At 35.0% G+C, this 26,074-nt stretch overlaps 5 protein-coding genes, 2 long non-coding RNA genes and 3 other non-coding genes across 33 annotated transcripts in view; 7 read left to right on the forward strand and 3 right to left on the reverse strand.

The window, feature by feature from the left end:
- The window catches only part of rau (RA domain-containing protein rau), a 30,944-nt gene extending 28,125 nt beyond the window's left edge, over positions 1 to 2,819 (forward strand). The window contains exons 3-5 of the mRNA XM_069049536.1: positions 1,311 to 1,567; positions 1,620 to 1,938; positions 1,991 to 2,819. Of these exons, the coding sequence (XP_068905637.1) occupies positions 1,311 to 1,567; positions 1,620 to 1,938; positions 1,991 to 2,263 (849 nt within the window). The 3' untranslated portion in view covers positions 2,264 to 2,819. The remainder of the gene's footprint in view (positions 1 to 1,310; positions 1,568 to 1,619; positions 1,939 to 1,990) is intronic.
- On the forward strand, positions 601 to 672 carry TRNAE-CUC (transfer RNA glutamic acid (anticodon CUC)). Its single transcript has one exon. It is a non-coding gene; the product is annotated as a tRNA-Glu (tRNA).
- Positions 846 to 917, forward strand: TRNAE-UUC (transfer RNA glutamic acid (anticodon UUC)). The gene has a single exon. It is a non-coding gene; the product is annotated as a tRNA-Glu (tRNA).
- Positions 1,192 to 1,263, forward strand: TRNAE-CUC (transfer RNA glutamic acid (anticodon CUC)). Its single transcript has one exon. It is a non-coding gene; the product is annotated as a tRNA-Glu (tRNA).
- Positions 2,820 to 3,312: 493 nt separating the features above from the next.
- NC2beta (negative cofactor 2beta) lies at positions 3,313 to 5,152 on the forward strand. 2 transcript variants are annotated; one of them, XM_069049537.1, is made up of 3 exons: positions 3,313 to 3,481; positions 4,486 to 4,730; positions 4,788 to 5,152. In XM_069049537.1, exons 1-3 carry the CDS (start codon positions 3,465 to 3,467, stop codon positions 5,060 to 5,062), a joined length of 537 nt encoding a protein of 178 aa, XP_068905638.1. In that variant the 5' UTR covers positions 3,313 to 3,464; the 3' UTR covers positions 5,063 to 5,152. The 2 variants fall into 2 exon arrangements, with proteins under 2 accessions (XP_068905638.1, XP_068905640.1); XM_069049539.1 differs by lacking the exon at positions 3,313 to 3,481 and adding an exon at positions 4,286 to 4,432.
- Positions 5,153 to 5,468: 316 nt separating this feature from the next.
- Positions 5,469 to 6,858, reverse strand: LOC138132142 (uncharacterized). The gene is made up of 3 exons (XR_011159998.1): positions 6,554 to 6,858; positions 6,389 to 6,500; positions 5,469 to 6,337 (listed from the first exon to the last, which is right to left on the reverse strand). It is a non-coding gene; the product is annotated as an uncharacterized lncRNA (long non-coding RNA).
- Positions 6,859 to 8,627: 1,769 nt separating this feature from the next.
- On the forward strand, positions 8,628 to 13,842 carry LOC138132135 (general transcription factor 3C polypeptide 2-like). Of its 5 annotated transcripts, none has more exons than XM_069049531.1 (15): positions 8,628 to 9,412; positions 9,468 to 9,738; positions 9,798 to 9,966; positions 10,022 to 10,338; positions 10,386 to 10,431; positions 10,486 to 10,662; positions 10,716 to 10,842; positions 10,896 to 10,977; positions 11,583 to 12,188; positions 12,354 to 12,462; positions 12,513 to 12,672; positions 12,724 to 12,918; positions 12,971 to 13,185; positions 13,233 to 13,466; positions 13,518 to 13,842. In XM_069049531.1, the coding sequence occupies exons 1-15, from the start codon at positions 9,016 to 9,018 to the stop codon at positions 13,737 to 13,739; spliced, it is 3,327 nt and encodes a 1,108-aa protein (XP_068905632.1). In that variant the 5' UTR covers positions 8,628 to 9,015; the 3' UTR covers positions 13,740 to 13,842. The 5 variants fall into 5 exon arrangements, with proteins under 5 accessions (XP_068905632.1, XP_068905630.1, XP_068905631.1 ...); XM_069049529.1 differs by having other exon boundaries at positions 8,630 to 9,415; XM_069049530.1 differs by having other exon boundaries at positions 8,630 to 9,415; positions 9,471 to 9,738.
- Positions 13,546 to 16,220, reverse strand: LOC138132136 (uncharacterized protein MCAP_0864-like). Of its 2 annotated transcripts, XM_069049535.1 has the most exons (7): positions 15,983 to 16,220; positions 14,939 to 15,077; positions 14,680 to 14,886; positions 14,460 to 14,632; positions 14,248 to 14,411; positions 14,120 to 14,199; positions 13,546 to 14,066 (listed from the first exon to the last, which is right to left on the reverse strand). In XM_069049535.1, the coding sequence occupies exons 2-7, from the start codon at positions 15,059 to 15,061 to the stop codon at positions 13,851 to 13,853; spliced, it is 963 nt and encodes a 320-aa protein (XP_068905636.1). In that variant the 5' UTR covers positions 15,062 to 15,077; positions 15,983 to 16,220; the 3' UTR covers positions 13,546 to 13,850. The 2 variants fall into 2 exon arrangements, with proteins under 2 accessions (XP_068905636.1, XP_068905635.1); XM_069049534.1 differs by having other exon boundaries at positions 14,120 to 14,411.
- A 298-nt stretch (positions 16,221 to 16,518) lies between these two features.
- On the forward strand, positions 16,519 to 21,092 carry LOC138132141 (uncharacterized). 4 transcript variants are annotated; one of them, XR_011159997.1, is made up of 8 exons: positions 16,519 to 17,007; positions 19,256 to 19,734; positions 19,794 to 20,095; positions 20,157 to 20,319; positions 20,371 to 20,511; positions 20,569 to 20,728; positions 20,771 to 20,869; positions 20,929 to 21,092. It is a non-coding gene; the product is annotated as an uncharacterized lncRNA (long non-coding RNA). The 4 variants fall into 4 exon arrangements; XR_011159996.1 differs by having other exon boundaries at positions 16,520 to 17,007; positions 20,776 to 20,869; XR_011159995.1 differs by having other exon boundaries at positions 16,526 to 17,007; positions 19,268 to 19,734; positions 20,789 to 20,869.
- Positions 21,093 to 22,492: 1,400 nt separating this feature from the next.
- Positions 22,493 to 26,074, reverse strand: part of by (blistery) — a 137,579-nt gene continuing 133,997 nt past the window's right edge. For 14 of the 15 annotated variants that reach the window (XM_069048026.1, XM_069048020.1, XM_069048021.1 and 11 more), the window contains 5 exons: positions 25,762 to 25,961; positions 25,426 to 25,485; positions 24,609 to 24,916; positions 23,675 to 24,308; positions 22,493 to 23,482 (listed from right to left, as the gene is read on the reverse strand). In XM_069048026.1, the coding sequence (XP_068904127.1) occupies positions 23,323 to 23,482; positions 23,675 to 24,308; positions 24,609 to 24,916; positions 25,426 to 25,485; positions 25,762 to 25,961 (1,362 nt within the window). In that variant the 3' untranslated portion in view covers positions 22,493 to 23,322. The remainder of the gene's footprint in view (positions 23,483 to 23,674; positions 24,309 to 24,608; positions 24,917 to 25,425; positions 25,486 to 25,761; positions 25,962 to 26,074) is intronic. The other variant, XM_069048022.1, reaches the window with a different exon arrangement.

The raw sequence follows: 26,074 nt of genomic DNA on the forward strand, positions 1-26,074 counted from the left end.
GTTCGGTGCAACGATTTTCGAAATGTACACGGTTGCCCAGTATCAAAATTTTGCTTTAGATGTGGTCCCTGCGTGCAACATTCACGTGAGTTGCGGTTTTTTGCATGGTTTGAAGTTTGAGAAGTGATTATGCGCTCACGTAAAGAGGCGTTAGAGAAAGTACTATATTATTCAGTCTGTTTACAAGTTTACATAAATGCAGTAGTGGTTAAACACGAGAAGTTTATTTACATTTGTTAAGAGTTGTTTCCGAAATAAAACTAAAAGAAGTTTTTGCTGCAGTTGTAATGTTTTCTCTAAACGTGTATGTAATGACAATTATAGAAAATCCATATTCTAAAAATAAAACAAGAATCTAAAAATAGTTAATGCTTGATGCATAGCTTGCTGTTTTATGGTTTTGTTACCTTTCAAACATCCGATATGGTAATACCTGGATGAAAAAATGTGACTTGGAGGAATGCAAGGAGTTTGTGTCTTATCAGTTACCTGAAGACAGAAACTGAAAAAACTGAATAAGAAATCACAACAAATATCTTATAATTAAAAAAAAAATATAATCAATGGTGTTGTTTTTTGTTATTCCTGAGCTTCCATAGATCCGATATGGTCTAGTGGCTAGGATACCTGGCTCTCACCCAGGAGGCTCGGGTTCGATTCCCGGTATCGGAAATATTTTATTTAATTTTTTCATAATGTGAAACAGCTAACATATGTATGATTTTTTATAATTTTGTTGTTTATAAAGCCCTATTACCGCTTTCCTATATTTTTATTATAAATTTGTCATTTTTAATTTGGCACCAAAAGCGACTGTTCCTTCCAAGCTCCGGAGCTTTCGAGCATCCGATATGGTCTAGTGGCTAGGATACCTGGCTTTCACCCAGGAGGCTCGGGTTCGATTCCCGGTATCGGAATCATTTTTTTTTCTCTTTAATCAATATGTTGTATTTTTATTCCCGTAACAAACATATTTATTTTTTATGAATCCTTTAAGTGCATTTAACATGTTAATTTAGTTCTATATAAAACAAAGTGGCCACATAGAATCCTTTATTTTTTAATTTTAGTTGTTTTTTACTTTGAATGTATCTAGCAACCTCATTTCTTTTTATTAATAAAACTGGTGCAAGGATTCTAAATTTATCCTGGCACGTCTCGAGTCTATTATCTGACCACTTGACAAATATCTCCGGTATGGTCTAGTGGCTAGGATACCTGGCTCTCACCCAGGAGGCTCGGGTTCGATTCCCGGTACCGGAACTTTTTTTTTTTTTCATTTTTGTTACCATAATTTTATTTTCTTCCAGACGACCATTAAAGTTTATGCGAAATGTCTGCGCCCCGACATCGAATACAAGACCCTCAGCATCACCTTCCAGACGACATGCAAAGAAGTGGTGGGCACCCTCCTCGGCAAGTACAAAATGAAGCACCGAGACCCGAAGCTGTTCTATCTGAGCATGGAGGTGACAGTCCGTAAAGCCGGAGTGCGGACACATCTGGCCCTGGACGAAGAAGCAAGACCTGCGGTTCTGCAAAGTTGCCATCCAAGAGGCGATTCCAAGTAATTTCTTGCAATCAGCAAATTTATCGGAGCTTGAATCGATTTTTTTCAGATTCTCGCTGCAAACTCGACGTGGTGGTCTGGTAAAAGTCCACGACTCGGTGTTGAACAGCAACTCCCAATACAAGAGCCTTCTGATAAGCGCGAGGACGACCGTGGACGAGTTGATATCTCTTCTGTTGAATTGCTACAATAGCAAGGAACGCGTGGAGCAGTTCTCTTTGTACGAAGTCAACACAGATAAGGAACAACAGAGAAAGTTGCATCCGGACGATAGGCCCTTGCAGGTGCAGCAGACGTGGCTACCCTCACACAAATGTCACTTCCTAGTCAGAAGAAACCCGGATTATTTGCCACTTTCGCGAAGAAAAGTAATACCCGTCGATTCTTCTGCTTCCTGATTAATTAATCGTGTTTTTGTAGTTCTTTTGGGTCTCTGACTTGCCACCCTTGCCCCAATCGAGGCTCTTCCAGTCCGCCACCCAACTATCACATATTTCCAAATCTCAGAACTCGCTGGTTCCGGCCAACAAAGAGGAAACGAAAACGAAAACAGCTGCGCTTAAATCGAGTAAAGATTGTGTAATCAGCAAGAACAAGAACACCGATTTAAAAGTTTTCGGGAGCAGCTCGCAGCTCCCGACTAAAAACGGAAACAGTTCTTATGCAGATTATGAGAATTATTTTTACATTTAATTGTACGAGATAAGTTCCTGTAAATATTTGTGTGACATCTAGTTCGTTTTTGGATGTGATAGATGCAGCCTAAATGAGTGTAACCAAAGATTCGTAGAGCTTGTACTAACACAAATTGTCTTGTGTTAAAAGTGTCTATTGTATGTTCACCGTTTGTCTAATTGTGGAAACATCTGTACTATTCTGGTGGTAACACGTAGAAAATATTTCACTTTTTGTTGTGGCACATGCTGAGATTTTGATTTGTAATTCTTGCATTAGATGATATGTCGAGAGTGTTCTTCACCGCGCAGCATTAGTCGATATTTATTTTTATTTAATGTAAAAATTGACCACTCATTTCTTACGTCTCTCTTTAAGTAAATTATGTTACAACTAGGTTACTGTGTAATGTATTTATGTCTGATGTGCTTATCCAAAGACTAGATATAGAATCATTTTGTAACTAACTGTGCAATGTGTACATATAAAAGTACCAAAGATTCAGTTTGTAAATATCATTGTAAAGTTATCTAAGATTTATTAGACCTTCTCAAATAAAGGACATTAAAAATGACTAATTTTCATTTCCTTAATAAAATGAACCGAAAAGAATTCAAAACAAACTAAAAAACTCGATTATCTTTGGCTCCTCATTTGCACAGAATAAAATATACAGTTTTGCAATCAGTGAATCAAGACCTTTTGATTACATACCACATATGTAAATGCAAAAAATATTCGAGTGGGATATTTTTGACTACTTTTCATTACGTCTTTATTAGAAATACAAAAAAGATGAAAAATGGGCCATCATACAAACAAAACAAAAAAATAATTATGTAACATTTGTCAGAACAATCTAACCAACTCATTACAAAAGTACAATTGCTTGTCCAAAATTTTAAATTCTGCGATAATATGCAGGTGTTATCTGCTTTACGGTCAAAAACATCGTGAACGAACCAGTCACGAGTGTTAAAAATTTCACAAACTTTTTGTTCTCAAGCGATGTTTTGTTCTTTTGTTTGCTCGACATTGAAAACCGATTAAGCTTTTGTTTTAAGTGGTAATTCTAACAAGAGAAAAACATAAGAACTACTGCTGGAAAACATTTATATGCAATGGAAGTTGCATATTATCCTACTGTATAAAATTTAAATCAGTTTTTTTTATGATTTAGTGCAGTGAAATATTGTTAAGTTAAGTCGTCCTAACAAATATGAATAAATTGAAAAGGTCTGTTACAATAATTATTGTTATTATATTTTTAAAACTATTTAGTACTCCTATAATTAATTCAAGCACTTGTGTATATCGCCTAAACTTGGAAATATGCACATAATAGTTTAGTAGTGTGTTTTGTACAACTGCACAGTCCTGTTTCTCAAAGATTTATTAATTCATGCTATTCAATATGAAGCTATAAAATATACACAAGTGACAATAAGCCCCACGGAATTGAAAATGCAACCCACAATACATTTTCTGGATTTTGAAAATTAAATATCCAGCTTTTTTGGAAATGTATTGTAGATTGGATTGCCTTTTCAATTCCGCCCTAAGGATCAGTTTACAGAAGCGAAATGAAGTTCATCGTAATCAAATCCGAGATTAATTGAACACGTGATCAGATTGAACCAATCGAAGTTTCGGATTCATGGGTTAATATGGCGCATTAAAATTTAATTCGAATTAAGCCGGTCCTAAGTAAAATGAATTTGATCAACATTTAATTAAGTGATTAATAAGTTTGCTATGGTAAACGCTGGAACAATAACCTACTTAACGTTATTTTAAGTATTTATGGTAAAAAAATAATCTGTTTCTGCCCACTGAAGTCGAAGCTTAATCGTGCATTGATGCATGATTTTATGATATGGCATAATAAATTATCACAGAATAGAATCAATTGATTCTATTCTGTGAAATTATTCTGTGAACTTTCTGTTTTTCGAACTTAGCGCTTGAGAATTGCTTTGAATCTTTTTATCATAACGTTTGACTATAAAAAACAAAAATCATTGAAGTGTTATAATCTTTCTAATTACTCAATTTGCACTTATTATGCCTACCAACGTGATAAGCATAATTAATTATAGACTTATCTAAATCGTATTTGAACGTACCCAAATCTCTTAAATCCCGTCTGTGATCAGCTGTTGTCCTTGACGTGTCTGACATTTTTAGGTTATAACATTTCTTTGTTTATAAATAGTGTTAAATAATTTTTTACATTGTAGAAAAATGTCCAATCAAAATAACCCCGGTGGATTAACAAACACCGAAGACGACGAACTAACCTTACCTAGAGCAAGCATAAATAAAATGATCAAGGAACTTGTCCCTTCTGTTCGGATCGCAAATGAGGCAAGAGAATTGATTCTTAACTGTTGCACAGAATTCATACATTTATTGAGCTCAGAAGCCAACGAAATTTGTAACCAACTTCATAAAAAAACAATAAATGCTGAGCATGTTTTGATGGGTAAGAGGCATTCACATAAATATGTTTTATCAAAACTGTTTGAGTGTGTTGTTGCAGCTTTAGAGAAACTTGGTTTTGGTGATTATCAAACAGAAGCTGAAGCTGTATTGAAGGACTGTAAAGCTGTTGCAGCTAAGCGCAGAAGACAGAGTACTAGACTAGAAAATTTGGGAATACCAGAGGAAGAGTTGTTGAGACAGCAGCAAGAATTATTTGCAAAAGCTAGGCAAGAACAGGCTTTTGCTGAACAACAACAGTGGGAGCAGCTACAAGCAGCTGCACAACAAGCTCAGGCCTCAGCCCTGCCAAATAATGATGATGATTATGAATGATAGGATTAGAATTGTTTTCGTTGTTTGGGTGTCCTTCTACCACTTTTGTAAAAATTCACTTTGTACTATAAAATAAAATAGTTTACAGTATTTTTTAAAAGCTTATTTCTTTTTTTTTATTACATAATCATGGTTGGATGATTAATATAATATCTTAACCTTAAACAAACTTTTCCATGTAGAAAATATGAAGAATTTGATGAATTTACTCTAAATAATTTGAAACTTTTAAAAACTCTGATGGGGCGCCCCTACAAGTAATCGTAGATACGCCTCTGATCAACACCACCGAAAATCAAGGCCTGATGACGTGAAGTATGAGTCATCACGAGTAGTCATGATGTCGTTTAGCGCATATAGGCAAGGCAGACTGAGCGGGTTAGTTCAAATCATCGAACAAACGCCAAACTTGAAAAATAGTTTATTACTTCATATATTGATTAAACATAATAACAATTAAGGTGTTGACCGAAAAAGGGCCCATAAGCAAAATTATGGTCAAGAATAAAAGAACGCATCACTTGTATTTTAGGCTAGTGTTAAGAACGGTGTTTGCAACAAATTTTTATTGAGATAGTCCATACATTAAGTAGGTTTGACTCTTTTACATTGAGGCATATTTTTTCTTACAATAACATCATTTTTGTTTCGAACATAATTATTTAAAAGAGTATTTACACTACAACTTACTATATGCTTAAATATTAGAGTTTTATTATGTTTAGAACATTGATGTCCAAGAAAAATATCCTGATTTTCCAAAATGGGTAAACCCAGCTTTGCTATTACGTTCTTATGCTGGTTTAAAGCCAAAAAATCTTTTTCATATTCCCCCGATATTAATTTTGTTACAATAATATAAATTATTGAAAAGCAGCGTACTACATCGTAACTGGGATATTGTAAACCCCCTCTATTTTTGGCAGTAATGAAAGACGTTGGTATTTCATTACTTTCCTCAAAAACAAGATCATCTTTCTTAGAAACGAAAAACGTTTCACAGTACTGACATTTTATTTTTTTATTGCATGCAAATGAACAATAACCAGCTATGAACGTTATTATTGGCCACATATGTATGGATTCAATATCATCATCATTGGAAAGATTTCGCTTGCTCATAATTTATATGTGTTTCCAAGCTTGCAGCAATAGCATTGCTGAGATTTTCAGAATCTAAACGAGCCCTTTTCGTACTGGGAGCCTCTCTTCGAGGCGGGTCGTTCTGCACAGCCGATGATGATGGGCTATTGAGGACGTGAACAGGCACAGCACCTAAAGATTTTTTTATTTAAACTAAATACTTATATAACACTAAAAAAATACCAGGTGCAGGTCGAGGATATTTAAGGGGAGCCTTCAAAATCGTTCCTGTTTTTTCGTCATGCATGGTTGTGAACCGAAGAATGTCCTGCTCATGAAAATGCAGTTCACACACCTGTAAGTGTGTATTTAACTCACGATATGTTACACAAAAAAATTTGTTCTTACCTTTGAAGATGCAGTTGGGACAAAACTTTTACCATTTTCTCCTTGCCTTTTAATCGCTTGCACCCATCGGGCCTTCAGGTCTTTGTCTTTTGGAAAATTAAAGAGGCTAACTTTAGGGCCGCCAGGGTAATTTCCCCTACAGTTGGGCGCACAACACCGAAACGGCATGATATATGAAGATATAAATCACATATAAGTGAAGATGAACTTTATTAAATCACCGCTTGGGTTTAAAATCACCACGAGATCACCGTTTTGCTCATTTGCTTTGCCAGCTTGGCTTGGCTTGGCCAGCTTTACTCAATGTTCTGCGCAGTGTTGCCAGACCCATCGAGTGACATTTCGGTAGATCAACTCGGAACTTTTCGGTAGGTTTCGTAAAAAATCGGTAGATTTTTTAATTTCTCGGCACTGGACGTATTTCTTGTAATAAAACGATTGAATTTTACATAAATAAAAGCTACGCTCTTTCACACCCTCATCATGGCGTAATTTAAACACAAAAAAAAATAGGGCATTTAAGGGAGTTTGGTGTGGATCACCCCTTCGATTCCAGAAATAACGGCACATCAACCAGTCCAAAACAAAACGCCTTCCAGTAGACTGAAAAAACTAAAAAGCAATATTTCTATGAAGTATAACGTTGGAAAAACTTGCAAGAACTTCACGGTTTTTACGTAAACAAAATCGCTGTTTTCCATTTAATCCTAGAAATATTGTCATAAAACAATACATATTACATGGCATTATTAAATTTTTAATTCATTATTTCATTTCTTCGAAAAGTTTCCACGTACAACATACTACATAACATGATAATTTTCCGGACTTATATGTTCAGAAGCATTATGAACTGTTTCATATAATCTGTTTTCGTTTGTTGCAGCAATTTGAATTTTCGTGTACGTTGAATATGTAAATTTCCCTTACTATGTTTAGTCAAACTTTACTTAATTTAAATTGTAGCCGTACATTATTTTATTTGCCATTGAACCATTATTCATGGAATTGATTATTAAACCACGTTTATCGTTACTTATATTATTATTTCTTCGTCTCTGACGATGATTCATACCAATTGTAATTACATAATGTAATGTGTAATTATCACAATATAAAAGTTAATTGACAAATAATGAAACACATATCACAATAATAGTTATTTATTTAACGAGTTCGCGTGTAATTTTGGCTTTTTTTGCCATGAGTGGACCAGTTTAAAACTCGAGTGAAACGAGAGTTTTAAAGGTCCACGAGTGCCAAAAAATGCCCAAATTACACAAGAACGAGTTGAATACAACGTTTTTTTGTTCGACGAGCCCCTTAAAGGCTCCAAATCGCTAAAAATCTTTAAAATTAGCTTGACGTTTCGTTTTGACAAGTTGTCAAATTTATCAAAATCCATTCACACAGGAGAAAATTCTCAAATTCTGACAGTGTAGAACAAAAAAGGAATTTATTCAACAAATCATCGCTTACTAGCAAAATAAATGGGAAAATAAATTAATAAATTGTGAAACACAATTGGCAAAAGGAGAAAAGCAAAAAAAAAGAACAACAAAACAGCTACAGTCATATAATTCTAAAGAAATACGTTCAAGTCCGTAACATGTAGAAAATAACTAAACATAAATAAAAGCTACACTTTCACACCTTCGACAACAGAACACAAAGAAAGCGGGGTAATTAACGGGATCACCCTTTCAACTCCAGGAATAACGGCACATCAACCAGTCCAAAACAAAACGCCTTAGATGTTCTCTTATGCAAATGAAGTAAAAAATGTTTATTAAAAATGTTAGATTATGAAGATTTTTTTGAGTAACTTTTCGGTAGATTTGAGGTTTAAATCGGTAGATCGGTAGATTTTATGCGAATTCGGTAGATCTACCGAAAATTCGGTAGATCTGGCAACACTGGTTCTGCGCACGCTGTTATGACTACTTGTGCTGACGTCACAGACTGCCTTCTTTTTCGCCATCTGGCCTTATTTCTCGGTGGTGTTGCTCTGATCAATCAATAGTGATAAACCCTACTTACAATGTTGCCAACGTAAAATATTACTATTTTTATCTGTCTGCACAAGAGCACAAGAGATCTGTCTGTCAAATGTCAAGTTTTCTAGAAAAAGTTACTTGTATTAGTCTTTTTATTCCAGTAATTAAAAACAAGCACTTGTAAGTTAAGGTTATAGATTTTATTTTTGTTAAAAAAAGTATTTTCTCCAACTAAAAAGTTCAAACGAGTTGTTGGTGCATTTTTTGTTGAGGTTATGTGGTTAACTCGTGTAAGTAAATACAAAAGTTTTTTTTAGAACGTGTTGGTTTATTTAATAAATAGTTGGGTATAATCGCGCATAGATTAATTCGGTAACAAAAAAGTGTGTCCATGTTACGCGAGTGGGTTGCAACAATTGGGAAAATTTTGTGAAAAATCGTTTTTTTTTTGTAAATTTTATTACAATGTCGACCGCCAACGAGGTATTAGGAACCAATAAAAGCACAGATAATATTACTCCAACCCCAAAGCGTCGGGGAAGAAAGAGAAAATCAGAAATTTTAGCGCGTGAAATAGCTGAAATTGTTGATATTAGTCCTATAGAAGAAACTATATCCAGGAGAGGACGTCCGCGAAAAAAAGTTAATTATTATGAATTAGCCAACCCAGAAAATGTGGACTTCTCAGCTCAACTACAAAAAGAAGTAACATTTGATTTAGAAGATCAAGAGACAAAAAGTTATAAAAAGAAGAAAAATATTAGTGAGTTAGAAGATGAAAGTGAGGCATATGAGATTGAAGAAATAGATGCAGAGCAGAGTCAATACAGTAACGCAAGTAGAGAAAATCAACAAGAAGATTGTGGTAATAAAAAAATAAACTTGATTGGAGAAATAATAATGGAATTTATTTCTAGTAGGTCCACCTACTAATGGTAATGGAGAAAATTCTCCACTAATAAATGCAAGCTTTGATAATACTGACACAACACATGAACCAACAACCAGCACTCCAATAACTAGAGATAAGAGATATAACTATACAGGTGAAACTGTAAAAATGATGAATACTTTGTTTAATTTATTTGCTAACAAAACTGTTGATAAATCAGCTGATAGCAGTTGTAATGGTACAAATAGTAGTAGTAATGATAATATTGTAAAAAAAATTAGTAATAATGGTAAAAGGTTAGTACACTTGTAGTTACATAACTAGATTTGCAATAATCATTTTTTGTGTTGACCAGGCCATATAGGAAGCATAAAAAAGTGAATATAAAAGATGAAGATATTGATGATGGTAGTGGCAATGTCACTTGTGCAATTTGTAATTCAACATTTGACAAACATTTGTGGAGTCATCATAAGCAAAGATATCATAATAATTTAGCATGGAGAGTTGGTGATGCTCCTTTAGTAATGATTTCATCTGTCAATTATTTAGATTTTTTCTGTAATGTATCAATTTTAGGATCTTAATGACCAATCTTTTGTAATGCACACATTAAATGCATTATATAAGAAAAAGAAACCCCTATATTGTGATAAGTGTGGAGAAGTCAAGAAGTCAGTTGTTGGATTCTTGTCTCACAGATCACAATGCCTGAAGTCAGAAGAACAATTAGAATCTGTGAAAATAGCATGTGAAATATGTGGCAGAAAAATGTTACCTGTTAGTATGACTACCCACATGAAGATGCATCAACCCAATGTCAAAGAAGATATTGAAGAGAAACCAAAGAATGATTTTAATAAACCTCTTCCAAGTAAAAGAAGTGCAGCAAAAAAGTAACTATTATCAAACATATAAACCTCAGTTAAGTTTTTGTTTTCAGAGCAATGAAAATTATAGAAAATGTTACAAAAAATGATATTAATGAAGTAAGTTTATCTATAATGTTAAGTAACATTAAACAGAAGTGAAATATGTTTTAGGATACATATTTTACTTCAAATCTAGATTTAGGTTCTCAGGAATTTGCTAAAGAACTGTTACAGAAAGAACTAAATGAAAACACTTTGATAGATTGTAAATTTAATTGTAAGTATACATCAAAGAATGTAGAAGATGCAGTGAAACATATGGAGGAATGTCCAGAAAAACCATCTGAAGTAATTTTTTACTGGAATAGTAAAGGAACTGTTTATTTAGGTGCACATTTTAGGGATTTGTTTGTAAAGAATGTTTGCTAGTTTCAAAAAAGTTGGCTGAAATAATTTATCACATACAGCTTGTTCATGATATAAGTGTGGAGACTGATGAAGATCCAACTTTTTCTGAAAAAGAAACAAGTGAGTAGTTTAATTATAATGTTATTATGTAATTAATAAAAAAAAACTTTCAGAAATGCCATCATTTTTGTATAGCATTGTCAGGAGAACCGACAAAGTCTTGTTTCCTTGCGCCTTTAAATGGACTTTAAAATTGTAAGTAACAACTGAACATTTAAAAAAATGGCAAATTTTCAGTCTTGCGTTACCACTGACTACTGTCAATGAAATAAAATAATCATGGAAAAACTGAAATAGTTATTTACGCAACGAGTGAGATGCAGAGATTATAATCGCATGTGAAGGTTGCACGACGAGGCCGTCGGCCAAGTTTTTGTAATCAAATAAGTGCCGATAATGAAGTATTCCGCGTGTTGCGTATAAAATGTTACTAGATCGCTCAAAATGTTTTTAAATCGACACATTTATGAATATAAAAAGTCAAGCCAAAGTAGAAATAGGTGCTGATGAAAAAAATGAGTTCTTTACGCAACAATCTTTGTTGAAAAAAAATCCCTGAACAATCACGAATCAAATATCAGTTGGCTTGTTTTTTTCTTTAATTTTTTCACGTATTTACGTCATTACCTGGCTGAAATGCATAAGAAAATAGGTCTAAATAGCGCGTGCTATTTTGATCCATTTTATTTAGTTATGTTCACGTTTTGTAGTTTTTTTTTACCTTAGTGTAGCCCTGAAAAATAAAAAAGCAAAATCTTTTTCTCTTAAAATACAATTTATTAACGATGTAACAATTTTAGCTGCGAGGAAAATTTCTCGGATCACCTTTTCGACGATTTAGCCTTCAACCAATCAAACTGGCCGCTCCTGCCTCCAGAAACCGCCACAACACACTTGCCAACGATGAACGAGTCCTGCGACGTGGCTCGCATTCACATCCAGAGTTTTGTGAATCCCCTGAACGACGATTACTCGTTCAAAAAATACAAACTGTTCGAGTCCGAACTGCACGAAAACAAAACAACGTTGTTTTGCGGCGGACCGATCTCGTCGATGGCTTGGTTGCCCACACCGTACACCAAAACAAACGAAAACCAGATACTGGCCGTGTCTGTACTTAACTCGCCGGATGAGAAATACGTCACCAACGACAACTACGAAGTGGCTTCGGCGATACAGTTTTGGAATTTTGGTACACTTAAAAGTAGTCAAGCTTCATTGAGAGAACCAAAGCTGGCTTTTAGTATAGCACACAATCACGGTCCTGTGTGGCACATGGAGTGGTGTCCTTCAGGGTGCTACAATTTTAGCGAGGAGAAGGTCAATCGGATGGGGTTGTTGGCAGCCACGGGATCGGATTCAATTGTTTATATTTACTCAGTTCCCTTCTTCAATGAAGAAGAGATGTGAGTGTTTGTATTTTTTTGTATCACTTTGACGTTAAAAATAGTCTTGTTGCGACATTTCCACACCTTGTCCTGATTACAAAAATTTTTGGTTGCACTTTTTATCCTAGAATTTGTCTAATGTACAAAATCCAATAGTCATTGTAATATAAATCAATATTGTAGGGGTTTGTTTTATAAACCAAAGCCTGTGATGAAATTGTTGTTACAACGACCTGGAAGTGCTCTCTTGGGTGGACTTAAATATTATCCAACCAGGATATCGTGGAGTAAAGTAAGACGTGACAAACCATCTTGTACTCTTTTATTTCTTTCAATCTTTAGGCTTCAGGTCATCGTTACGTTGTTGTCGGTTACACAAACGGTTTTATAGGATTATTTAACATAAAAAACAATTCGGCAATATTGAAATACAAAGACGCAGATGGCGTCACCTGCATTTTACCAAACAAGTGTTTCCAGGGACACTCACATTCCATTACTGGTAGGTCCTTCCCCGCCGATTTTTTTATATCTATATTTGCGCTTTCCAAAGCTCTCGCACTCTACCATCTAAACGGAGGGTGTAGGTGGTTGATGTCAGGGTCGATAGATCGAGGGGTGAGTTTGTGGGATTTGGACAATCACAATTATCCGATGTGTACAACGCGAAAGAACATCGTGACTGACGGATTTTGGTTGATAAATTGGCTGTGCTACGTCACCGCCATGGACGAGGGATCAACGTCGAGTAAGTGAGCGCTGTAAACAACCCATCAGATGGGAGATTTGTTTGTTTGTAGTGCACGTGACCGCCATGTTGAAACAAGCGAGGGATTACGTGTGCGATTCAAATGTATCGTTGACGTGTTCTCCATCCACGATTTCGAGCATATCTGGGAGCGATTGGTTGAACGGGGTTGTACACGGTAACACTGTCGGCGAGATAGTGGCGATTTTTCCACACCAAATTCTCCAAACACCTGAGCATCAGAAACTGTTCAAGAGCAAACGAATGGTGGGTGAGACCGACTCTCTGATCTCTCGATTAATCGATCGTTTCAGCTTTTCGGTTATACTTACTTGATCGAAAAGAACAAGTCGCCGGCTGAGCGGACGGAGGAAGACGAAATCCGAAAGAGAGTGTTGCAGAATTTAATGACCAAGAAACTTTCGGCGGGAGTCAAGTTGTCGAAGATCAAGTCGGACATCGACTGCAGTGATCTGTTTTTGAAGGAACCCCTGACGTATCAAGAGGCCGAAGAAAAATACGCTTTGCTGTTTTGTGATAACAAATTGGTAGGTTTCCGCCGTGTCGGGTGAATTTATTAACGAAAGAGTTTATTGCAGAAGTCCTACGACGATTTTGTCAAAACGACCGCCAAACAATTGACTGCATTTTCAAAGTCGTACGCGGTCACGCATCCGAACCAGTATCCCTTAACTACGCTAAATAAAATTGTGTTCAATCCCAACCGACAAGCGAGCTTGTACTACGCCACCGGTTACCAGGCGGGCTTCGTGAGAGTCAGTTGGCTGGAGTTTTTAAAAGACGACCATCAGATTAAATGAAATTCGTTTTTACCACTGTACATTTTAGCACGATGTTTGTTTTTTTATATATATTTGTATAGGTTATTGTAATTTATTTTGCGATTAAACTAAAGCAATTGTTTTTTAGAATTATTCAATCTCGATGGCGGTACTTTTTTCTTCTTTCATTGTTTTAACAGAGGTCAGTTTTTTCTCCAGTTCTTCGATGCGATCTTCGTATTTTTCGATTTGCACGGTCAGGCGAGCGTTCAACTCGATTTTCTGGTTCAGGGTGTCAGAGAGGGTGCGGATGATCTCTTCATTGATCGAGTTTCTTTCTTGGAATTGTTTGCAACGCTTTTCCCACTGAAACAATTAAATGTCACAAATTCTCTCTGTGTTTCTGACATCGTAAATACTTGCAAAAACTGTATTTTCGGCAGCAACTTATCTGTCTTTTTTTGATCACTCAGTAAACTACTCAGTTTTTCATATTTTGCTGAAAAACACACTTTAAAATATCTTTCAACGTTACCACCTAGTTTACCAGTAGTTTCAATCAGAGCATTTTCCAAGCAATTATATCGACTTTTCAATTTCTTGATCTCTTGAGCTAACTGTTGGCTCAATTTTTCAAACTCCTCCGCACCTTGTAATTTTTTTTCAAACTCGATCATTCCTAAATGCTCATTCTCAAGTTTCTCGACGTCCCTAAACAATTAAAGTTGCAACAAGATCGTTGCACTTCAAACAACTTACGCCTTAGTTTTGACCATTGTGGAGTTAATCATATTTTGTCTTTCTTCCAATTCATTTTGGAAAGCTGCCGAGTACTTCACTTTGTCGTTTAACTCGTCAACTTCTCGCGACAGTTGAAGTTTCTCGTGTGCGATTTTCACCACATTTTCATTAAGAATGCTCATTTCAGACAACTTGCATCAACTATCCAGCATCTCTACTTTAAAACATCTAAACTTACCCTCATTTCCTCTTTCAGTTTCAGATCCGTGTACCACTCGTTTATTTCTTTCAACTTCTCTTCGACAGACGCCGATTTCTTCAGCGCCAGCTTCAAATTAAATTCAGTTTCTTTCTGTGTTGACCTGTTAGCCTCCAGTTGTCTGTTTAATTCGAAAATTTTCGAATTGGCCGCATCCAACTCCTTTTTTAATTGAAAAACTTGGTCCTGTTAAAAATCTCAGTAGCCCCTAATGCATCAAACAATTCCATTCTACTACCCTTTTCAGTGTCAACTCGTTTTTAATTTCCCAGTGGTACTGTTCGATTTTCCCAAAGTCGGACTCGGTTTTACGCGATTTAATCTTCTCCCTTAACTCGGCAATGTCCTTAATGTAGTCCATCTTTCAAGCGCAAAATCTATAATTGGTAAAACACCACTAGAATTTATGTAACGTACGTACAAGCCGAAGCCTTTCATGAAGTGAGATATTAAAATTTTATTGGAATTTGAATAATCTCGTTAGTGTACTGCACTGCGCCTGTCAATTTTCTTCCAATAATTGCATTTACCCAGTTCGCGGGACTTACTCGACAAAACAAGTTAAAAAACCTGTTATTCTTCCACAATGGAAACGTGGATTAGAAGTCAGTGCAGCTTTCGTAATTACCGATCTCATTCGTTTAAATTATCGCAGACTCTGAAGTCGCTCTTCACTGGTAGAAAGATCATACAAAATGAGAGTGATCCATTTATTAAGTGCGACGACGAAGTGAAAAAGGATGATAACAAAGGGGAAGAGAAAATCTGGCGGCGCTTGAGCTTGCAGAGCTTCCGAAAACGAAGAGAAAAAAAACAGGAGGACAAGAACAAGCCCATTCTACCAGAGGTCTTGAAAACTTACGACAAACAGAAGAAGCAACGCAAGGACGATACGGCATGGTTGTGATTATTTCATGTTCAGTTTGAAACAATTTTTAAAGTAAATAAATACATGCAAATGAGATTTGTTGTTATTGTGTTTACGTGAAGCTCTCGGTTTGAATTTTATGTAACGAGGATTGACATCATAAGGGTGGGATTTCTCGTCTACTTTTCTATCGACATTAATAAGACGTTGTGCGAATTTTATAAAATTTTCACTGATAAATTGGCTTAAGAAAATCGTAAACAGAATTTAAAAATGATTCTTACACACGCAAGACTTGGTAGGTATAAAAGCAAGGAGCAGTCGCAACGAAAGCAGTCTTGTGTAGTGTTTGTACCATAACAGTTTTAGGTAAATGTTGTAAATTGTAAAAATTTAAACAATTGTTCCACTCACCCCTTCTAAATCCACCCTCTGCTACAACAATAACTTTTGACAGGTTTTATTGTTGACATTACGAGTACTCTGCCTTCTTGATTGCAAAACACATTTCAAGTTTGACCTAATGTCTGATTTCCACCGATCTTTTTTTGAAAATGACAACGTATTAAATAATATGAGCGTTTAACACTACAAAACTGCACAAATTACAACAAATCTTCCACTTATTTCTTCTAAATTCACTCTCTACCACAATTACCCTAGTAACACAAAATATTTATATTATATGAAGGAAATATTTATAAAATATTATATAGTTTTTAAATATTTAAAAGATATATCTAATATTTATTAAATATACTTTTGCAAATATTTAATAATATTTTTAATGTAATATTTTTAAAATATGACTTTTTAATGTAATTTTTATTATTAAAAAACAAATATTTTAGAAATAAATCTGCAATATTTTGAAGTTAATATTGTACGAGTATGTACATTGCTCGTTTACCATATATATGATGACAAATTAAAAATTTTCAAAAAATGGCACTGAATCAAAATTTTTGATCCCTATATAGAACATAAAGATAGGTACAATTTTAATTGTTTGTAAATGAATTGAATTTCAATTTACAACATACAATAAGCACGAATTCAATAAGTAAATATTATTTTTCGTTTCGTCAACATAAATTTATTTAGGTATGTAAGTTTTGAACATTTTTATTTTTTGGATTTTTGTACTGGCACTTCTCACTTGTGCGTATGTGCCCCATATTAGCTAGATACTTTTAACGTGCTTTTCCTTTAACGACCAACGAACCAATCAAGAACCAAGGTCAAAACAAAACTCAACACGCAGTAGCAGCACGCACATCGCACACGCCAGTCGCCAGGCCAGACGTTACGGTACAGATCCGCATGGTCATGGTAGAATACATTAATATAATCTATCCTTTAAGTTTGCAACTTGTGTTTTGCATTTTTTCTGTTTATTTTGGACAAGTGAGTTTCTACAATAGTTGTAACAGGAACAGGTAAATATCAAGAATGAGTGGAAGAAATTATTCCTTGAATTGCAAACGATACCGACATTTGAAAAAACTTAAAATCATGTAAAGGCAAGCATTCAATTACGAATTGCGAATCAAATTCGAATTTTTTAGCAATAGTACTGACAATAGTAATAACGAGACCGTACACACGGTAGACACTACGCCTCTCTCAAACATTAATCCTGCATCAGTATCAGTTCTAGTTAATGAAACTTTAGAGAATCAGGAAAATCTATTGTGTAATGTTTTAATACGTATTTTCTCCATTTTAACGCCAAAATTTAACTAAAAATTTTAGATTTTGCTGATCCTCCAACTACCAAAGAATATAATAATAGTAAAGATGAAACTGTTACAAGCCAAGATGATAAATTAATCACTTTTTTAAGAACTTGGGCTTTAGACACAGGCATAAATTTATCACAACTTAGTGCCTTATTAAAAGGGCTTTCTATTATATTTCCCAACTTAAAAATATATCAAGATGCTCGAACAGTTCTTGGTACCAATAGAAATAACAAAGAAATAGTATCGATGAAGAGTGCTCGTGGTACAGTTGGAGAGTTTATTTATTTTGGAATTGTTCCTAGATTGAATGTATATATGGGTCATGAAAAGTTTAAGAAAAAAATTTTAGAAAAGCATGAAATTAACCTTTCTTTTAATGTTGATGGTATACCAATTTTTAAAAGTTCTTCTAAACAATTTTGGCCCCTTTCTTGTCGAATTCATATTAAGAATGTTGTTGTGAGCCCTTTTGCTGTGGCAATTTTTTCTGGCGATTCTAAACCATTTTCTGTTGCTGTGTATTTACAACAATTTATTGAGGAATTAAATAATTTAACTTCTAATGGTTTTGAGTATAATGGTGATATTATTCCTGTTAAAATTAAGACTTTTTCATGTGATGCCCCAGCTAGAGCATTTCTAAAATGCATTAAGGGGCACACTGGTAATTATGCATGTGAACGTTGCAATGCAAAGGGGCAAAATATTAATAGACGGATTGTTTATTTGGAATCAACTGATTCATGTGCCCGAACACATGAGAATTTTGTATCTAAAATGTTTCCAGCACATCATTTAGCCACAACACCTCTAGTGCTATTAAAGAACTTCGACTTAATAATGAATGTTTCTCTAGATGCTATGCACCTATGTTATTTAGGAATAATGCGAAAAATGATGGTGTATTGGATAAAAGGAGGTGGTACACATGCTGCACGTTTATGTGTTAATTTACGCTTACAGTTGTCAAATAGAATAGCTGATTCTGCAAAGTATGTTCCAAATGACTTCAATCGAAAGCCAAGACCACTAATAGAGTTAGATAGATATAAAGCCACAGAATTTCGTTTTATTGTGTTATATCTAGGACCAATAGTGCTAAAAGGGATGTTGTCTCAAAATTATTACAAACATTTTCTATTATTTCACTGTGCTATTCGGATTTTATCAACGGTAAAATTTATTGATACGGCTTTTATTAATACTGCTAAAGAACTACTAATTTACTTTGTACAAAACTGTGAAAACTTTTACGGTACGGATTTTTGTGTATATAATACACATAGTTTAATACATTTAGCAGATGATGTCAAATACCATAAAGAAGTTTTAGACGAATTAAGTTGCTTCATTTTCGAAAATTTTTTGGGTAGTTTAAAAAGTATGATTAGGCGTCCAAATCGACCTTGTGCACAAATTTGTAACAGAATGTCAGAAAAAATTGATTTTAATTTTATTGATCAATCTCCTAAACCTGTTCAGTGTAATTCAAAAAAAATTCAATTTTCTAATTACGAAATAATCGCAAATAATGCGAGAGACTCATATGTTCTTCTTAAAGGAAATACAATTTTAAAAGTATTAGAAATTCTTAAAGACGATTTTTCAGTTATGGGAACTTTGTCTAATAAATTGGAGAACTTTTATGAATATCCACTTCCATCATCATCATTAGGAATTTTTAAGTTTACGAACTTCAGTTTGAATCATGTAATTATAGATATAGGAGATATTCTTTCGAAATGTTTTGTTGTTAAATGTGACAATTATTATGTTGCATGTGAATTGTTACATTAGGGTAGTCGAAAAGATATTTATAAAATAAATGCAAATTTGTTTATATTTGAACCTATAGTTCTAATGATTTTTTTACTATTGATGGTATATGTATACCACCATGATCAGAGTTTATTGGAACTCTCTATTACTCTATTTCTTACAGTTCAATTTCCAGGATGTGGGATCTAGTAGTGTGGGTAAATGAAGATGCTATTGATTATGTGCCGTCAGTGTGGAAACACGAAGAGAAGAATTTATATAAATACCCACGTGGGTTATCAGAAACAAAGCTTAGACAATATGTTTATGACTGTAAAGATGTTAAAGAGAACTATAGGTGGTGTGCAGCTACCATTAAAAAAAGGGGCATAAAGAGCCTACAAAAGGCAAAGAGTTTGTGTGATCAGGGACGGTACACTACAAATCTAGAAGAGAGTGAAAGTGAAGAAGGGGAATTAACTGGGAAGAGAGTGACGAAACCAACGAAAAGATTTTTAGATTCTGATTCTGAAGAAGAACATGATGTTTCCAAGAAGAAAAAAACCCGTCAGACTGACATTGGCGATTCCGGTGGATCTAAGGAACAACCTATACTAGACAAACAATTTTTTGTGCCTGAATTATCAAATTCGTCAAAAGTTGGTTAGATAACAGTCCTTTGGTTATTTTGATTATATATTTATTCTGTAATTTTGTTATAGTTGAGAGATCTAAATCTCCAAATGTGTCAGCTGTTTCAAATATATCCTCAGCTTCAACACTCACTGTTTCGTCGCGCAGTTCCTCGAGTTATCAAGACCTATTTGGTGAAAGAGTCGTATTTGAACTGCAACAAATTGGAAAACGACTAAACACAATGGAAAACATATTATTGCATAAATCGTCTGAAACCGTTTCTGAAGTAATTGATCCATTTATAACCAATCTGCCTGCTAAAACAAACGAACAATTGCAAGAGCTGAATATATCAATTCAAAATGATGAAAACAAGTTCAAACAATTGGTACGAAGTTTTTGCAGATTTATTATGTTTAATTATATTATTGATTATATGGCTTCTTTAGGTCAATATGTTTTATTTATTGGGAGGAGACGATCCACAAAAAACGGTTTATTTAATAATGAAAAAAATATTTGACAAAAATTTAGCTACATCATATTCTGGTCAAGGAAAGAAGCACAAACATTCTTTTTTAGACTTAAAGTTCCTTTATAATTCCGTCTTTTGTATGTAGTCCAAAAAATACATATTTTCTATCTCATGATGATCTATTTCAGCCTCTACTAGAAAACGCCATCCGAGCGTTACAGAAGAAAAAATCAAGAGGTTTATAGGTTTGTTTTTAGCTACAGCTAAATCAAGGCTGAGCAAAGGAAAAGACAGTTACTAAAATTTAGTGAGTGATGTTTTTCAATCAGGTAGGTGCCATTGAAATATTTTGTTTTTCTTACATTTTTTGAATTGAAACTTTTCAGGTTTTAAGAATTTTCTTTTGATTTTTTTTACCGTTTATCGTTGGATTAATTTCTTTTTGAAGTAGGAAATGAATTTAAGTTACCTTCCAGGTTAAAAAGTATATTACGAATTTTAAAATTATCCATCACACAAATGATTTTTGTGTTTAATGTTTACCAGGTACTTTTTAGCATAATATGGTTTTTTCATTAATTTTCTAAGTAAAGTCATTGTTTTCAGGTTTAATCACAGCGCATTTTGAATTAAACATAAAGGTACATGTTGCTAAATATGACGTCTTTTATGTCCAATATAAGTGAGGTATTGCATGGTCGCGATTATCTTGTAATTAATGTGCTAAATTAATTATTTTTTTTTAGTTAGCACCTCCACTGAAGATGTGTTGAAGGATTAAATATTAATATACATTTTTCCATAAAGTAGTATGTACATACCTATAATGTCTCAGATATCATATTAATATTAACTAAAAATATTCCTGTAATATTTTGTTTAAATATACTGATAATGTTTCCTTCAAATATATTGATAATATTTCTTTCAAATATATTGATAATATTTCCTTCAAATATATTAATAATATTTCCTTCAAATATATTAATAATATTTCCTTCAAATATATTTTAAATATTAAAAAGAATGGTATATAAATATTAAAACGGATGTCACAAAGATATTAAATATACATTTAAAATTACATATTTTTAAAATATTTATGTGCTACTAGGGTACTTTTAAAACTTGTCACTGTTGACAGATCTCTCACTGTACCTACTTGATTATAAAAATTAAATTGAATTTCTCATCTAATGCCTAATTCGCACTAGATTTTTTTTACAAAAGGCGTACAAAGAAGGTTTCTTATTTCAAAATCGTATTAATTGTAACAAATTCTTGAATTCACCTCTTCTAAATCCACCCTTTGCCATAACAATCACCTCTGATAACCGCCGTTATTTCATCTAATGCCTCATTCTCACTACACTTTTTTTCAGAATGGGTATGAAGAGTGTTTTTACGGGAATTTTTATAATCTCAAGTATGTATCTCCTTTTCATACATCAATTTCATAACGCGTCCGCCGCGCCAGGAAATGTAAATAATCTAGACTCACACCGACCAAGAGGTAGACCTTTTACCAGATTGACCCCGAGGACGTCGAATCAATACGCAAGGATTAAACCTGAACCCTTCAACGAGTTTATCGGTGAGTTTCCAACATCCAAGCGAGGTGTTTGCGAAATAATAAGAAAACTTGTTTCCAGTTGATGATGACGACCTTTTTGAACTGTCCAAACGGCAAACTTCCGACGATTATGGCCACTTACGGTTCGGCAAAAGAGGAGAAGAACCGTTCGACGATTATGGACACATGAGATTCGGAAGGAGCGGTGGCGACAAATAGATTCATGATTCATTTGATTATATGGTCAATGTAACACTACACTTTTCAACAACTGAAAACTTACGGGCTGGCAAATAAATTTTAACGGAAAAAGTCTCAATGAATTTTTTGTTCATATTGTACCTTCTCCTTTTTCCTTTTGATTAAAATAATGATTTATACAAAAGCCGTGTTTGATTAATTCAGTGGGCTCGAGATGGTCTAGATGGTACTGTTTACAGCGCCCTCTACAAACTTGTTTCTTCTCAGCTTATTTGTTCCTAAATAATTCTGGCGAGTTTAATTAAGCGAATAACAGTCCACTCCAGTATTGAAAGAGAATTAAGTATTTCATTCCAATTAAAATTTAATGGGCGATGAATCTGAAACTTCGATTGGTTCAATCTGATCACGTGTTCAGTTAATCTCCCATTTGATACGATTAACTTAATTTCGCTTCTGTAAACTGGGCCCCTAGTGTTTAAAAAAAAGATTGGGAATAGGAAGACGCCGTGAGCCGAGGGTAAATGAAACACTCCTTTAATTAGTATTTCTATTTCTTTCTAAATACAATTTGTTATATCTTCATAGTATATGGCATTTTGATATATCTTGTAGTTTGATTAGGACATTTTGATGAGTTAAACTATCTTTGTACTATTATAAGAAGAACCGAAAAATAGTTAAAACGTTCAAAGACCCAGAGATGAGGCATATCCTTTTAAAACTATCGTTATTAATAAGCTGTGTTATACTTGGACTCTAAATTAAATCTAGAAATAATTTTTTACAATTTAGGATCTTATTACCCTGCTTTCTAATATTTTGATTACAGATACTTTGTTAGTGCGAAATGAAAAATGAACAAACAAAAATGTGATAATTAAAAAATAAAACGAAATAATTATTTGTCATTCACAGCAAAGTATGAAATAAAATAATACTCCACCGATACCTTGCAAATAATTATTCAAAATTTCATTGCTACAACGATTTTTGTTAATTTTTCATAACAAAAACTAACAAGGCTCAGTAGAATGTTCGCGTAATGTTAGTGAACATGCAAATATTCACAATATTTAAAGCACTTCACTTGTCAAAATAAAAAAAAATTATATAAAATAAGGCAGGCACACTTATTGTTACTTAACATAGGTATATGTACAATATATCGTATTAAATATAAATTACTCCAAAGATATAAACTTAAATCTATGAAAATTATGAAATAACAGACTAGTTAATGAAATTTAGCGGCATTCTTTTGGAAGTATTACGAAATATTTTAAGTATTTTCCAATACTGTGTGATAATTTAACTACATAAAATGTGATGTGATATTTACTCCTCCTCGAAATCTTCGCGCAAGTTACACAATGTTAGGCTTGATGCCACTCGACGTGAGGACTTTGTTTACGAAATTTACGATGGCTATTGCAGGCTGTTCGGGCTCTAATTCTGCGAACAAATGGCACTGATTGTCGGGACTGCTCACGTTGGGCTTTCGGGCGATGAATCCGAATATCCGACTGAAAAGAGAAAAATCCGATTAACACATCACCACCCCGAGAAATGTTGTCAACAAATTAATTGACTCGTATGGAGAGCCGCCCTAGATGTTTCAAGGCAAAACATTCCGCAACAAAACGATGGAACCGTTTGCTGCTTTACTAATTTCGCTCTTTCGTCGATGTTTCTTATTATAAGCATTTGCCACTTACTTGGGACTGGCTGTTGTCCCCGACTCGTCAGAACTGATGGTCCACCTGTGCTCCTCCGGATCCAACCCGCAGTGCGAGATCGTGTTGATCGGATAATGCCTCCTGAAGAACAACTTCCGTTTGTTGTCAGTCAACGTGATACCTTGTCCGTTAACTTTGAAATGCACAACAGCCGAATCAGGCTTCGATTTTTGCAGGACTTGATTGACCGCCTTTCGCACGGCTTCGGGTCCCGTCAGCGACTCCATATCGAAGGTGAACAAATACAAAACGTTGCAGGCCGCGCCTTGGGTCAGCAACTGCTGAGCGGGATTGTTGGCGGTGTCTTGGTACTTCAGGTCGCCCTCGGGGAGGATCAACCGACAAGGAAGCGCCAACGGGGTGACCGAGTGTTGGTACACGAGCGCCGACAAAGAACTGAACACCGGTTCCGACGGACACCCTTTCAACTTGACGCCACGCGAGGTGGGCTCGATCAGGAAGTGGCGGATCAGCTCGTCGCCTTGGATCGGCTTCGACTGCAAGTTCGTCGGGATCGTTGAGACCTTGAGGGCCATCCCGAAAGCTCCGGGGAAGGAGTTGGAGTCGCGCACCACGAAGGTTCCCGGGGGCTGATCCCGCAACATGTTGATTGCTGCAATTAAAACGGTAAAGCTGAATCAAAACAATCAATTGCTTTTTTGCATATCGTAATGAAAGTGGCACTTTTTTACACGAAAAATCGTAGTGAAAGTAGCACTTTTTTACACGAAAAATCGTACTGAAAGTAGTACTTTTTTGCACCATTTTATTCCATCTCCTTGGAGATGATTGTCAAAGCATACCCTGTTATGAAAGTCTCTTTTTTTCACTTATTTGCTTGATTAACTACTGCAAATTCATTTTAAAAAAGGATGACTTTCATAACTAGTTGTACAAATAACTGTGAATGCACCTTCTTCGCGGGAAATCGTTGGTTTGTACCAGTACTTCGACGTGTCTCTGACAAATTTCACGTTCGCCGCTGAGACTTCATGAGGGGGTTCGCTGTTCGAATGAACCGAGCTTCGTCTAGAGCTGCCGAAGTAGACTGTTGGTGAGGCTGAGCCGTTTCTTGTGGGGCTCTTGGGGCTGTGTTGATAGTTCTCCGAGTAGTTGTCTTTATATCCTGGCGGTGTGGCCGATACACTTCTTTGCGTTGTGCTATGGAAGTATTCTGAAGACCCGTTAATCATGTCTGTCGGAGAAGTCGGTCGGTCCTTTCTACACAACAAAAACACACTAAAAATCCTGCACTGACGCAATATTCCAACATGCATCATCAACGTGTGCATGAAAATGTGCATTCCAGTTTTATTCGGTCGTTACTCAACTCTAAGACACTGACAAAAAGTGTACACAGTGAAAAGCAGACAACGAAAAACGCTTTGACTATTTTTGCAGTGCTGTCACAGTTACACTTTTTTAGATGCGTCTGAAAGTCAGCGGTACCGAACAATTAACACTTAAGAAGCGGTTCAAGTCTATGTAGTAGGTAGGGACTTGTGTGCTGACATTCAACGTGTTTCCGAAATATTCAAGACAGTACAACAAATGCGAGGATTTCTAATTAATTTTGCTCTCTAAGAAATTAGTAGGTACGATAGACATTTCACAGTTTATCTTTCACTTTACTTCTCCTGATCATGTTGCTGTTATTAACGGAAATTCGAAACATACAGGTGAAGAGATGTACTGACATGCTCGTTCAGGGCAACATGAAATTACTTTACCTTTCAGGAGAAAGCGACCACTTCTTTGTAACTTTATTAGAAGACGGGCAACTCAAACGTCTATAAATACAAACGTCATTTAAAAATCGGCAAGTCCACATTGAAATTTTAAACAACTCTAAATTGTCTCCGTTCTCACAGTAAATCAGTACAAGATGTGTCAGTACTAGAAAAATTATTAAACAACTAGACTAGATACTGTACAGAATGTTCGTTTTAAAAATGGGGATTCGTCATCTGGTCAACACGGACCAATCTTTTTTTTTAACTCGTGTCCATTTTCATAACGAACAGAGTATATCTGGTCGCCTTGTGATGGCGCTCTTGAAGACTCACCGCTGGGTTGTAGGACTTTTAGGCGGTAGTCGTTCGGAAGGTAGATCAAATTGCACTGTCGGAGTCGATGGATTGGTGTACGGGGTTCGTACGTGTACTGGGAAAGCTGGTGTTTGGGGCCTTGGCGACGAGTTGTGTGAAGGACTGGTGTCTGCATCATTTGTGGAATGGGATCGCCAAGAGTGGGTCTCTTCCCGGTACTAAAACACCGACGAGTTGTTTTCAATAATTCTGTTAGTATTCGAAAGCGACGTAACAAAAGCAACGAATTCGATTCGGCTCGGCTAATTTTTTAAAACATCATGCAGAAAGC

The sequence above is a fragment of the Tenebrio molitor genome, chromosome 5 (genome assembly GCF_963966145.1).
Source record: "Tenebrio molitor chromosome 5, icTenMoli1.1, whole genome shotgun sequence".
In the NCBI taxonomy this organism is placed as follows: domain Eukaryota; kingdom Metazoa; phylum Arthropoda; class Insecta; order Coleoptera; family Tenebrionidae; genus Tenebrio; species Tenebrio molitor.